This window comes from Cygnus olor, chromosome Z (genome assembly GCF_009769625.2).
Source record: "Cygnus olor isolate bCygOlo1 chromosome Z, bCygOlo1.pri.v2, whole genome shotgun sequence".
In the NCBI taxonomy this organism is placed as follows: Eukaryota; Metazoa; Chordata; class Aves; order Anseriformes; family Anatidae; genus Cygnus; species Cygnus olor.
In genome coordinates, this window is record NC_049198.1 from 21058022 (window position 1) to 21072259 (window position 14238).

General features: G+C 43.4%; 2 protein-coding genes across 7 annotated transcripts in view; both read left to right on the top strand.

The window, feature by feature from the left end:
- Positions 1-14238, top strand: part of KIF2A (kinesin family member 2A) — a 60881-nt gene that overhangs the window by 9520 nt on the left and 37123 nt on the right. The window contains exon 1 of one of the 6 annotated variants that reach the window (XM_040542319.1): positions 10608-10733. The exons of the other annotated variants lie outside the window; for them this stretch is intronic. The gene's annotated coding sequence lies outside the window, so the exon portion shown is untranslated. Of the gene's footprint in view, positions 1-10607; positions 10734-14238 lie in introns of those variants that run through there. 6 annotated transcript variants of the gene reach the window in all.
- Positions 11845-13123, top strand: LOC121062381. The gene is made up of 2 exons (XM_040542324.1): positions 11845-12550; positions 12784-13123. The coding sequence occupies exons 1-2, from the start codon at positions 11867-11869 to the stop codon at positions 12940-12942; spliced, it is 843 nt and encodes a 280-aa protein (XP_040398258.1). The 5' UTR covers positions 11845-11866; the 3' UTR covers positions 12943-13123.

Genomic DNA, 14238 nt, shown 5'->3' on the forward strand with positions numbered 1-14238 from the left:
GTTCCTTATGTAGTTTTGCTTTAGTATTTATGAATTGAACTTTCCAGTTTTTCTTGACAGTTTAATAGAATAGGAATTCAGGTGGTGATGAATGGGGTGAATATAAGTCATGATCTGAAAATTTTTAAGTTATACTGAGCTTTAATCAAACCACAGAGAAGAATTAAAATATTCCAAGTTTGATCTTGAACTTCTAGAACCTTGTTAAGATAAGGCTAAAATACAGGCTTTTAAACATGTATGAGATGAAAAATGCCTTTTAACCAGGAACAACATTTGGCAACTCTGTAATAAGTTATGATAAATATTCTTACTGAATGTAATATTGTAAAATAAGGGGAGAAAAAAATATTGACAGGTAGGTCAGAAAAGGCAAATGGTACCAGTTGAAATCATCTGTATAAGGTGCTGCTAGAAAACTTCTGTGTGTTGCAAGAAGCTGTTGTTTCTGGGCAGCTACTGTTAGCTTCAGAGAAAGCAGAGAACATCATGAAAAAGATGTCTCTGCTATTTATTTAAGCAACAAACAAAACGAGGAAGGGGGATGGGAGGGGGAACACTGGCCAAGTCATCTCAGTCTTTTGGCAGAGGGCATCCACCACACAATTTGAATCCACCACAATCTTAAATCCTGTTGTAGAAAAGCGAAAAAAATATCTACAACCTCTAAACCTCAGTGCTGTTAGAAAGAGAGACGTGACTGAATCTACCTTTACTCCTACATACCATAACTGTATTGAAATTTATACTGAACACAGAGGACTTAGATCTGTAAAAATATACGATGAAAGATTCTGGACAGGTATTTTCACGAGCAATTTTAAAAGATTTTAAGGAAGCTGCCTGCAAAATTGTTTTAAAGGACTTCAAGGAACTGCTGACTAAATGTGCAAGAAGATGTCAAATTATGTTCTGTCTTCCAAAATTAAAAAAAATAGACATAAGAAGACATTGAACTATTCCTACAACTTGTTTACAAGTTGTCAAGTGACAGAAAAGATGTGAATGTCATTACCATTAACTGAATGAAAACCTTCACTTATGCAGCCATAGTAAAAGAAAAATATGATACAGGACAGGAAATACTATAATGTCATCTGTTAATGTCTTGTTCTCTTTTGAATGAAATTTACAACTCTGATTACTTAATTTTCCTCAGATCTGAGAACTGAAGGGAGCTCAAGCAGGCCATGAGGATGACCAGTGGGAGTTGGAAAACCTTGTGTGGATATTGAAAATGGGTCTTCTTTTGTTGATTTGGTGTATACCTTTTCTACAGTTCGGAAAGGATATTTCATTGTGATTGTGGAACAAAAGTAGGATTGCTTTATGAAAAGCAAAGGAAAACTTGTTTTTCTTTTTCTTTGTTTTTCTTTCTATTCAAGACTTTTACTAAAATTGGAGAGAGTGGATTTTTATTTTTATTTAAGTTTGTGAAGTATTTCTGTCTTTTGGGGATTCATTCATCACCTTAAACTATGCTGACCACTGCCATAACCTGCCAGAGTGGATCACACCGATAATTCATCTAGCCCACTGGCAGTAGGAGAGGCAATTCGGGAAAAGCAGACCCGCCTTGCCATCTGTAGTCTGATTGATGCCTTTGTCTTTCCCCAGTATCCAGAATTACATTCGAGATGTTAGGAGTACAACTCTGCATAGTCCTGTTAAATATCCATTTATAGACCTATGGTTTGTGAATTTATTGAATACCTTTCTGAAGCAGCTTACACCGTCTGCCTCATAAATCTCTTGTGAAAGCAAGATCTGGAAGTTCGCTGTTTGCTGCATAGCCAGATGCGTTACTACTTTTATCTGCCTAAAAGTTGAAGAGAGTGCTCCTAGTTCTAGCCTTGCAGGATTTGTGGGAGTAACAGTTTCTACTCATTTTGTCCTTTCTGACTGTGAAGCTCAACCAAATCCACTTGCGGCCTTTTCCTTGTACGTGAGCATTCTCAGGTGCATTAATCTCTGCTTGTTTCATTCTCTCCATCATTTTAGTTGTCCTTCTCTAATTCCTCTACACCGTTTTTGAGGTGTGAAGGCTAGTGCAAATAGTAAATAAGATGTGGGTACAGAAAGGTTTTATTTAGCGTTTCACAGTGACGCTTTGTTTTATTCTTTAGCTTCCTGATGATGGTCAATCTTTTATTGTCTTTTTTCTTTTTTCTGCTGCTGCATTTTGAGTCAATGATTTTACAGAACGGTGAATGATATCTTAAGGGATCTCTTATTTGAATTGTAACTGCTAGTTGCAGTTTCAGCATTGTGTATCCATAAATTAGATTATTTTTCTCTGGGTGCTTTATCTTTCTTTTATCCGTGTCATCTGCCACTCATCTGCCACCTTTTGTGCACTCTCTTTTTTTCCCTCACAATTGTCATGGCATCTGACTACCCAAAAACCTGTCTTGCCAAAGGATGAGACCCCGAGCTTGGTGTATTGGAGTGTAACTGAACATCAGGCTGGAAGATGACATGTAAGTTTCTGGCTAATGTTTTGAAAAGCCTGTCTCATTAAAACAAACAGACAAAACAAAACCAAGCCTACAACACATGGCTTCACTTTCCCAGTCCCCTCCTTCATTCTCACTTGTTTACATGTAATCTTCTTTTAGAGAGGATTAAAGTATTTCACATCTCTGAGTGTCCTGGTTGTGTATGTACTGAGAATTTATCTTGTACCTCGTTTTAGTCTAGCATCCTGGTACCATGACCATTGTCATTGCACGCATACTAGTTTACTTCCAGGCTCCCATCGGAAGGGAACCAGATGACCCAACTCCTGTCGGAAACTTGAACTTTCTTGGCTGGTTGCTGAGAAGAGACCTGAACTGCATCATTTTGCCTATCACTGCCTGGGCAGCCCTTCAGTAGGTATCGCACTTTCATATTCTCTTGCACGTCCGAGGACAGCCAGCCTACACTCATGTTCATGCTCTAAAAGCATCGTAGTGGGAGGCTACAATGCAGTTTTCTCTCTGTTTCTGTATAGGTCAAAGTGAGTTAACATAAAAAATTAAGGTCTGTTGCTTGGACGACTGGGATGTGCCTATACAAGCATTCCAGTTCAGATCCAGAACTAATTTGGATATACATCTTCTGATCATCCCGTACGTCCTTGTACTATGATTTAGTTCACTTTGAAAGTGGCCTTGGAGCGTGCTACATTCCTTTTGGATGCACCTTTTCTGGAATGCACCTTCCAGTTAAATGTGCACAGTGCACTCCAACACGTGGTGTTTGGTCTGTGGCACTACTTCCCCCAGTCCCTTTGGAACATACGGTGTGAATGTGGGATCCTCTGCACCACCTGCTTTGCTTTACAGATCTGCTCCTGTTGCCATACACCACTTGTTAATGTAGGCACAGCCAAGGGACCTGCGCAGAACACCAACTGCTGCAGATGTGGGTAGTCTGTCTTGAAACATGCTGTCCTGGGGTGTCATGGACAGAACCAGCCCATACTGATTCACAGAATGGCTGAGGTTGGAAGGGGCCTCTGGAGGAGACAGGGACACCTAGAACAGGTTGTCCAGGACCATGTCTAGCTAACTTTTGAAGATCTCCAAGGAGGGAGATCACACAGCCTCTCTAACAAAGAATTTTAGGTCATAGAGCAATCAGACATTACGTTAACATCAGTTTCAGGAGTCATTTTAGCTCACCTTGCTTGATTTTGCACTAAAAGGGGGGGGTAAATACAAATTTAATCAAATCAGTCTTGTAACTTGGAGTGCCTCAATAGAAAGTAGTAGCAAGCAATGGAGGACAGATGCTGATATGCTTCTGGTCTCTTGTGTACCAGATAAGTGTCCTGGAAATGAGCAGGATCAATGCAGAGGCTTTGCATAGCATTGCTAGTTTTGAAGGTTGTTACATTATTGAAGGTAATCCATACATTTCTCTGAATTTCAGTAAAATGTTTTGTAAAGCAGGATAAATGATTCAGGTGAAGTTTAATACAGGAATTGTCATGTGTTTAAGAAAGATGATGGTGGTGTACCTACTAATTTCTACATAACACTTTCTATGGTCTGTTTTGGGACTGGCTGGCTGTTATTCATTCCTGGCCTTAACACAAAAAGTAACATTGTTCTTGGGAAACTTAATTGCTATGCTAGAGTGGGAGTATCAACTCTGTGGAGATTTATATTATGCAGGAAGAATATGAGCTATGGAATAAACTGGGATAAAACATAATAACACAAAGTAAAAGTGCATTTGCTACAAATTGGGAATTCATAAGCTGTAAATGACAGGCGAAAAATCTTGATATTCTAGTTAATCACCAAACAATTGTGGACCACTGGTGTGAATTGGCAAGGGGAAAAGTGAGTGCAATTTCATTATTACTGTAATTTGGCGGTGAGTGTTGCAGTCTGGAATCGTATGTTGAATATCACACTTCATCCTGGTTGGCAGTGTTGAAAAAAGGCTGAGTGTTTGGGCTGAGACAGATACAGATAGGTTCACCATTCCTGTACAGGTGTCCTTGTACAAACTATAAAAGAAAGTACAGAGTACTAAATGGCTGTGAACACGTGTAATCTAGAAAAATGTTTGTGTATGTTGACAGTGAGATGCTAGTGCCACTTGCCACCAGGATGAACGGCAGAGGTGCGCAGCCTAATAACATGAGGAAATAAATTCAGCTTATTAAAGTGTATTTTATTTTATTTTATTTTATTTATTTTACTATTATTTTATTTTACTATTTTTTTTTAATAGGACTTACAGTACTATGCGTTAGATGATTGGACAGGTGCTTCCTTCCAAATGTCTTTCTCTGTGGTTGTTATATGTGGAGGATTTGGTGGCTTTTAAAAATGGTAGGATGACTGGCGTGGTGCAGCTGAGATAACTGGCTGATAAATACCTAGATATCAGTGCATCTGTTACCCATTGTGACATGATACTTTATGCACTGAGCTGCTTGAGGAACAAGTCGCCTATCATTCTGACGCGGACACCTATGGAAGCAATACGGAGCTGTAGCTTCTGAATGCTGCAGTGGTGAGTTTTTCCTCATTCTTTTTGTGAAGCCAGAGGGGTGACTGCCATTGATTTCACAGGCAGTTGTAGCTTCTGTAAGTAAACAAAGTCAAGACTGCTTTCAGAGGAGCTCGTTAATGTGAAATAATGTGCTTTGAAATACGGCTGCTAGAGTCTTAGTTCCACACCCCAAGAGAAACTGGACCCGTGTTGAAGAGAAGTGAAACACACAGTGTTCCTCTAACTGGGGAGGCCACAAGAAGCTTGCTTTGAATGTAAAGGAAAATAGTAGAGGTTGGCTCAGAAAATGAAAGGTCAGCAGCAAAAAAAAAAAAAAAAAAAAAAAAAAAGCAATGAATTGCAGTTTGAAAAGACTGGTGATTTAAAAACTATTAGAGAAACACAAACTCGAGACAGCAGCAGGAGGATGCAGCTCTAGGAAATGTCATTAGAGGAGGTGCACACATATAGGCAATTAACAAGTTCAGCTAAACTAAGCAAGTAGAATTATAATATAATGGTTGGTGTGGAAAGGGTTATTGATGTTGAACGCAAGGGGGACCAAAAAGTTGCTCGTGTCCTGTTTGCTGTTTGAGGGACATGAAATATGCTCTTTGTATTTTGAAGCTAAATGCTACACGTGCTTCAGTGGCATGTGAGCTTTGGTTGTTTTTTCCTCTTTACCTCATTTGTTACTGGATTGTCAGTAAGATCTGTGAACTTTGTTTTTCTAAAGCACTGTGTTTGATTTATTTTTTTTTCTTTCCATACAAATTACATACATATCTTGGATGGGGATTTTTTTCTGAGTTCTGTAGCTTTCTTCGTGGGGCTAAGAGCAGACTAGGTTGGATTTTAACTCAAAACTGGAATATACAGACAGATATGGGAAATTTGATTTGTTTAACGTTAGTTTTTGTTCCCCAAATCCTATCTGTTATGTTGTAGAGGCTTAGAGAGATCAACATATGCAGTCATGACAAGCTTGTCATTTGAAATACTCAGGTATTGTTGTGATTAAAAAATAAAATGAGTTGGTAGCTAGGGATCATTCACAAAAAAATAATTATAGAAATGTATCTGTAATGAAAAATTATGTGGCTTTTTTTTAGCATTTAAGGTCTTGCTTTAGAGACAAGGTAGGTACTGCATATGTTAGTGGCAGTGTGGTAACATAATTGAGATAACAGCCAAGATAACAAGGAAGTGTAGCATGGCAAAAAATAAAACATCTGTATGATGAAATAAACCAAAACTAAAACATAACTTATGGTAGAAACAAAGAGAATTAAAGTAGATTGTGATAACTGAAAAGGCTCAGACATTTCGTTATACCAGGGCTGCTTGTATGTGGATAAATGAGACTTTGAAACAAAATAAAATCAAGCATGCTTAGTGATGTGGAGAAAGAAACATCTGTCAATTACTGCCAGTTTTTCCCTGTGGAATTAACAGAAGAACTGTCCATCTAGTGCAGGGAGAGAAGTTGTAAGCACTGATGAAGCAAATGGGAACATAGCCACAGTTAACATCACTGGGGACATCTACACTGGGATTGTCTTTTTCCTTTGGATTTTTCCTTGGGTGTTTGCTATAGATGTTGTTGGGTGGATAAAGCATTAGTTTTTTTTCCTTCTGGAGCTCTCTCTGTAAGAGCAGGAAGGTTCTTCCATCAAAACCCTGTGTATTGGAGCCCATAGCACAGGTAAAAATGTTTAGGACCACATTCATTCTGGTATACGCTGCTTCCTGATTCACAGCCTTATATCTAAACATACATAAACATTTTTTTTAATGTAAAACCTATCATTTGTATTCTTTCCAAAAGAGTGAGGGAAATTCTATTCTTTCCAATTTTAATTTTTGAATATCAATTGGCAGAGGGTGAAGGTGAAGCATGTCTATGTTCTATGTCCAGGTGTCTGTAGATGCGGTAACATTATGTTAGTCCCTTGTGAACATGATTAGTAAAGTCATGTCATGTTTCACAAATGGCTACTGCAGTCCTGTAATCAATGGGTAACTTCTGTTACAGTCATCATTAACTTGTACCATACTTTTGTATTTGTCTATGAAACATCTACTGTTGATGCAGTTAGGAAAAACTGTACTCATCTGAGCAGACTGCTGTCTGAGCTAATATAATTTATTTGTGTTCCTAAAGAAGTGGAAGATTCAGAGGATGTAACAAGCTCTTGAGTTTCCTTTACTGAATGCTGGCTCCATTGGCATGGCTGTAGCCTGAGCCTGCTAAAAACAATTGCCTGGTTTTGAACTAGCAAAGCTTAAACAATTGTTTGATGGTGGTAGGTTATCTCTGTGGTTTAAAGTTCTGCTGCTGTTTTGGGGTGAAGGAATGAGAGGGTCACTGTGCAAATTATTAAGTTTTCCATTTAGTAGCCTGATCTAGACTTCGTGTGTAAAGTTTTAACTATTAGGTCTCAAAGGTTTCTAAGACTTCACAAAACTGCGTAAGAAGTACAAATGCAATGTCATTTTAGGCCAGTACACCCTAATTATTTGGAAGGGTGGGGAAGGCTGTGGTCGTTCCCCAGCCTTATTTCTTGAGTCACTTGAGAGAACGGAGTGGTTTGGGTCACATGTTAGCTAGTGCTTTAGCCAAGGCTGTAATTCCAAAAACACAGACTCATATTTACATGTGGTGACTTAAATTTCTGAAAAGTAACAGAAAGATGAAGAGGCTATGGATTTAGTATTGAAATCGATCACTGCTTCCGAGTTGTGGGATTTTCAAGAAGTTTTGCAGATATAAAACATTGAGTTTGCTCAGAGGTAAAGATCTGAGTACCTCTTGGGATTTTCTACCAGCTGGCACTGCTAACTAGGGTGAGGATAGGTTAACGTGTTTGATTTACCCTGCTTATTTGCTTTTGCTGCTTCTTCCTAAACATTTTTTCTGCATCGGTAGTTCTTACAGTACAGGCATTTTATCTGCTATTTCTGCAGAAGTTTATGCTTGTTTGCTTTATTTCTCCTGTTTTTAAAATTTTCATAAGATGACTAGGAAAAGAGGCAATGTAAGAGTTGATGTTGTTCACTTGTATCAATAAAGGGGAGAATATTGTAACGTAAGTGTATTCAAGGTGGCTTCACATACATTTGCGTTGTCTTTTACTTGCAGCATTGTTTTCTGCATGCTCTAGTTTGTAGAAGGTAAACTGTGCACTGTCTGACAGAATTCATTTACAGAAATAATGGCCTGTTCAAATAACTTTTTAATCAGTTTTGAGTTCTAAAGCAATGTAACTATTTCCCAGAAAAAAAAAAAATGTTTTCCCTGTGATGTGAATTCTAATCATGCGAGGAGAGGAATTGTAAATGTGAAGAATCAGTGCATCACCTTTATGGCTGGACTTCCTTCTTTTGTTTTTGAAATGTATGTGAAGATAGTCATTTTGTAATCACTTGCTCTTTTTAGTTTTATGCACATTCGTGTTTACATGAACACGTTTACATTTCAGATTTTCATACCAGCTCCAGAAAACACACCAGAAATGAAGGATGTTGCCTTCAGCCACCTCAGATTGATTTGGCTCTTATGCTTTTAGCATTTGCAGCTTGGTCTTGCTTTATATGCTAGACAAGGTTTATGCCAACCTAATTGGTTGCTGGCATTCCTGAGTTTCACAGCTGCTGTATTCAGCTGTGTACTAGAAAAATATAATGGAATACTGTTTGCGAGAGCAAGAGGCAATTGTAAAGATGTAAATGTGCTTGCTGGCAGTTCAGTAACATGTAAACTTTTAATAACATATTAAGAATTTTGAGGAACAAATTGCATGGGTACGTTGCCAGTTTAAACATAGTATGTAGGTTTTCTATTTAAGCTGAGAATATTTGGAAGTTGGACATAACTTTTGTTAATGTTTTTTTTAATTCAATCCTGACTTTCTTGGCCAGGGAGCGGATGAAGTCTGGCATAGAGATGGAAGACTTATTGTGATTCTTTTGTTATGGCATGCTGGCTTACTGTGTTTGTGAGAGGATTCAATATTTTCTATTCATTCACCAGCCTGCTTTGATCTCCTTTCACTTGTTATGACAAAGTTTAAACCTTTTTTTTAATTATTATTTATTCTGTGGCAAAAATAGTAGAACAAAGGAACAGGTAGTATGACTTAAGATGGCTTGGTGACTAATATAGTGTCACGAGTTTCAGCAGTGAACAGTAGTTTTTCTCAAAATTTATAGAATCTGGTGACATGTTAATTATTATAATGTTTTATAGATTATTTTTCTCTAAAGTTACATTTTTCATATATCGCTTTTCCTTTGATTCCACACTGACAGCCGGGCCAAGCCTTAAGACTGTAGGAGAAAATTTTATCACTGTACGCTTGAGGAGTCTGCCAGTTCCCGCAGCACCAAAGAGTTTTTGTGTCCTTGCAGTCCCAGCATGCTGTTTGTAGCAATGGATGAAGTGGCACCGCTACAGGAAAAAAAGTGGGCTGTATTCCTAGTTTGCTAACAAATCAGAGAACTAATTAAAACAGTTCCACAATGGAGGGTTCTTGCACAAAATTAAGTCACTGTAGGTTATTAGCAGCGGAAAAAGTAATGGAGAGGTGTACTGAGCACCACACACAAAGAAAAGTCGCATAAAAATGTTCATCCAAAGAAGTGAAGTGCGGGAATGCCCTGCTGAGTTAGCCAGCTTCACAGTCACCAGCAGAATTAGGGCATAGTCCCGAGGGCAGGACGTTCTTGTGCAACATTGTTTGGGTGCTGAGGAAAGGAGTAAGGTCTGCACGTGGTGAGGAGGGTATGGCTGTGGTTTCTGCCCCTGCATCTCCTGGATTTTTCCAAATCCAGGCTGATGCCCACGGAGGAGGATGAAAACCATGCTCTTCATGCACATTGGGTGTTGTGTGGAGTGAGCGCAGTGTTAACAGTGGCAGTGTTCATGTCACCTTTTTCTTGCCCTCTGTGAGCAGCTCAGCATCAACACTGACACTGTGGGTACCAGAAGTGAGGAAGCAGACCTCGCCTTCAGTGGTGTGCGGGGGCACTGAGAAATGCAAGAGAGTGCTGCTGAAGAAGCACTAATGGCAGGATATATTCAGGAAAAAATAATGGCTCAGAGAAATAAAAACTAGCAAATGCTAGAGGAAAGGAACTAAACAAAGGGGAAAGATTTTTTTTTAATAAGTAAAATACTACTCAACCTTTTTTAACAGAGAATTGAATCTTATGATTATGCTTGGAGCAAGGACAACTGCAGAGGTTAGAAATGGTTGTGTAATGTAATGTTCATTGCGATGTAAGTGCTGCAGATGTGAAAGCACCGCTGCCTGGGGTGCCAGTTGCTACATGAGTCCCTGCATTTGCTTTTATTTTGGCTGAGTTTTAGTCAGTTTGCCCCTCTGAATGCTACATTAGACTGCAAAGATTTGCTGATACCTTCCCTGACACTTGCACCCTCTCTTTTTCCTTAGATTTAACTCGGTGTGAAAGATTAGGCAGCCTGTACAGTAAAAGAATTGCTAAAAAATACCCATATTACTTGTGCTGTTAGGTGAGATAAATTGGATACGAGTTAAGGTTTATCTTCCTTTCTGTCCCTAAGCAGGCCCTAAGAGGCTTGGAGTACATAAAAACATTAGCTTTGGAAAACTACCAAATTGTGACTGAAGTGGCTAAAAGAGAAGTTTGAAACAATGGGTGGAGGAGAAACTGGGTGGATTTTCTCATTTTTCTCCAGCTCAGCTGAAGCCCAGGTAGAAGGAGGTGCTTGGTTGTCAGGGAAATTGTTAGCTCGTGGGGAGAGCTTGATCAAATGTCCGACTTTTATATGAAATGACTGTGATCAAACTGGTACCTGCTTTCGGACTTCAGAGGTAGTTTTATTGGTGTGTTGGAAAATAACTAAAAAGCCACAGAATGGTTGAGGTTGGAAGGGTCCTCTGGAGGTCTTGTTGTCCCACCCTCCCGCTCAAGCAGGCTGACCCAGAGCAGGTGTCTCAGGAACGTGCTCAGATGGCTTTGAGGTATCTGCAAGCACGGAGACTGCGCAGCTGCTTGGCAGTGCAGTTGTGCTCGCTGTTCCAGGGGGTGGTTCTTGTGCAGAGCTCCTGCAGGATGAGCCTGGCTTTGGGAAGGAGAGGAACTCCCTCTGGGCCAGTGCTGCTGCTGGGCCAGATGAAATTTGGGTGTGGAGGCAGCAGCGGGGAGCCAGCGAGGCCAGGGCTGTCGTGGCAGAAGGAGCGGCAGGCCTTGAGGACCCTCAGCCCGGCTGTTGGTGGATGGGTTTGGAGGCCGCCGCCCTGGTGCTTGTCAGGCCCCTGCTGTTCAGTGACTGCTCCTGTCGGGGAGCTGGATGCGCAGAGTCCAACGTAACACTGCCAAGTCCACCACAAAACCATGTCCCTAAGCACCACATCGTACATGTCTCAAGTACTTCCAGGGATGCTGACTCCACCACTTCCCTGGGCAATGCCACTGTTCCCCAAGCCTGTACCGCTGCAAGGGGTCGTTATGCCCCAGCTGTTGTACCCAGCATTTGGCCCTGTTGAATGCCATACAGCTGGACATGGCCCATCGATCTAGCCTATCGAGATCCCTCTGCAGGGCCTTCCTAGGCTCAACCAGATCAACAGTCCCGCACAAGCTGGTGTCATGGGCAAACTCAGTGAGGGTGCGCTTGATCCCCTCATGTGGTGGTTTTACCTCGCTCGGAGCTGAACTCCAGCACAACCGCTCTCTCCCTCTCTTCAGCAGAGGAGAGGAAGAAGAAAAGGAAAGAAACAACTCATGGGTTGAGATAAGGATAATTTATTTAAAGGAAAAGTAATTATTAAGGGAAAATCGTTATTAATTAAATAATTTAACTAAAGGGAAAAGCAGGGCCTCGATGCATGTAGCCGTTGTTCGGGAGGACAGATGTTTTCACAGTGAGAGCCCTCGGGTCCCACATGGGTGCTTGTCAGGCCCCTGCTGTTCATCGGCCGCTCCTGTCGGGGAGCTGGATGCGCAGAGGCCGCAGCAGCAGCGAGCTGATGCGGAGGGTGGGTCCGCTGGTGGGCCTGGTGGGGCGCTGCCCTGCAGCCTGCTAGGGGGCGGCGTTGATGGGCCCTGGAGCTGCGCCAGCCCCGTCTGCTTGTCTGATCCCCTGCGGCCCCCTTCTTCCAGCTGCGGGGCCATTGTTGCTGGGCCGTGGGCGCAGGTCGTAGCGGCGCTGAGGGGATCTGCTGCGGAACCTCTGCCTGGCGGTGTTCCTATGGCCGCGAGCGGACGATCTGCACACGTACTGCTGGTAGTCGTCGTCCGCTCGCACCGTGTGCAGGATGCGGTCAATGGGCTGCCTGCAGAGCGGGCACGCAGATCTCGTGGCAGCCCACCGCTGGATGCAGCGGAAGCAGAGGGCGTGGAAACATGTATAGATGTAGGCGGTGTTTCTGGTGGTGCCCAGGCAGATGGGGCACTGTTCCCCTGCCGCTGCCTCCGATGGCCCCGCCTGCTACATCTGGCCCCCGCTGGCTGTTGCTGTAGAGCCGCTCTGCTCCAGATCCTCCGCGGCACGGGATGGAGTGTCCTGCCTGCCAAGAGAGCCCAAGAGAGTGGAGGTTGCAGGGAGGTGAGGGCCTCCTGAAGGGCCTTCTTGTGGGCTGAAATTCTTCTTCTTCCTCTTCATCATCATCAGGTTCAGCCATGTGGGCCACCCATCTCAATGGCCGTTCTCGGCACCTGCCTTGTCCCCCCAGTCCCAGCCCCTCCAGCCCCCCACGTTGTCTCCCAGGCCAGCAGCACGGCTGGAGTTAGCAGAGGGTACCTGAAGGAGGAGGTCAGAGAAGGCGGAGGAGCTGGCTGGGCGTCTTCGATGGTGCCAAGGACCCTGGCACCTTCGTTGTGCCTGCAGCTCCGGAACAGGTGCTGTGGGGACCAGCAGTACCCCACCACACAAGAACGCACAAAGGTGCAACTCAGTGAAGCCCGGGATGCTCCTGGAGCCTGCATGCCACGCGTCTGAACTCACAGGAGTCCTGAACCAAATGCAGCTTGCTGCAGAGCGGTGAGGTTGGAGAAGTCACGGGTGCTGCTCTGTGACATCACAGAGGCCTCTGGGGCTGTCCCCAAGTGCTGTCCAGTGAGGACAGCAGCCCCTCCAAAGGGGAAAGCCTGCTGCTTTGCAGGGCATTTTCCATCTTGTCACAGCCTAGCGGTGGTGTTTAACCTCCGACATGTTGGGTCCTGTGGTGGCAGGCTGCTGAGCTCCATGCTCCAGCAATGCAGGCAGGGAACCCAGGTGATGTTGGGGGTGCAAACAGAGCGCCCTGACTCGGCTCCTCTGAGGGCTGTCAGAGGGACTCACCAGAAGGGCTCATCCCTTGTTGCTGGCGGGAAAGCCTCTGTGGGCAAGTTGTTCTGTTGCTCAGTCACCCGCACAGTAAGGAAACATTTGCCGATGTTCAGACAGAACCTCTCGTGTTCCAGTTGTGATCCCTGGCTCTCCTTCTGTCACCACTGAAAAGGTCCGGGCTCTGTCCTGTATGCACCCTCCATTTGTACACCTTGATGGGATCCCTTGAGCCTTCTGCTCTTCTGGCTGAACAGCGCCAGCTCTCTCAGCCTTTCCTCAGAGGAGATACGCTCCAGTTCCTGCATCCCCTTTGCGGCCATTTCACAGAATGATGTAGGTTGGAAAAGACCCTGAAGATCATCAAGTCCAGCCATTGACCTAACGCTGCCAAGTCCACCACAAAACCATGTCCCTAAGCACCACATCATACATGTCTCAAGTACTTCCAGGTCTGGTGACTCCACCGCTGCCTAAGCGTCTGTGAAGAAATTCTTCCTGATACCCAATGTGAACCTCCCCTAGAGAACCTTGAGGCTGTCGCCTCACATCCTATCACTTGTCACCTGAGAGAAGAGCCTGACTCCCATCTTGCTACCACTCCCTTTCAGGTAGTTGAAGAGAGCGATGAGGTGTCCCTTCAGCCTCCTTTGCAGCAGATGAGACAACCCCAGTTCCCTCAGCCTCTCCTCATAGGTCTTCTTTTCTAGGCCCTTCAGCAGCTTTGCTGCTCTTCTCTCAATGCGTTCCAGCAACTCGATGTCCTTCTTGTAGCGAGGGGCGCCAAAGTGAACAGAGAACGCAAGGTGCAGTCTGTCTCACCAGTGCTGTGGACAAGGGGACAATCACTTTCATCCTCCTGCTGTCCGGACTGCTTCTGGTGCAGGCCAGGAGGCTGTTGGCTCTCTTGGCCAGCCAGACACACAGCT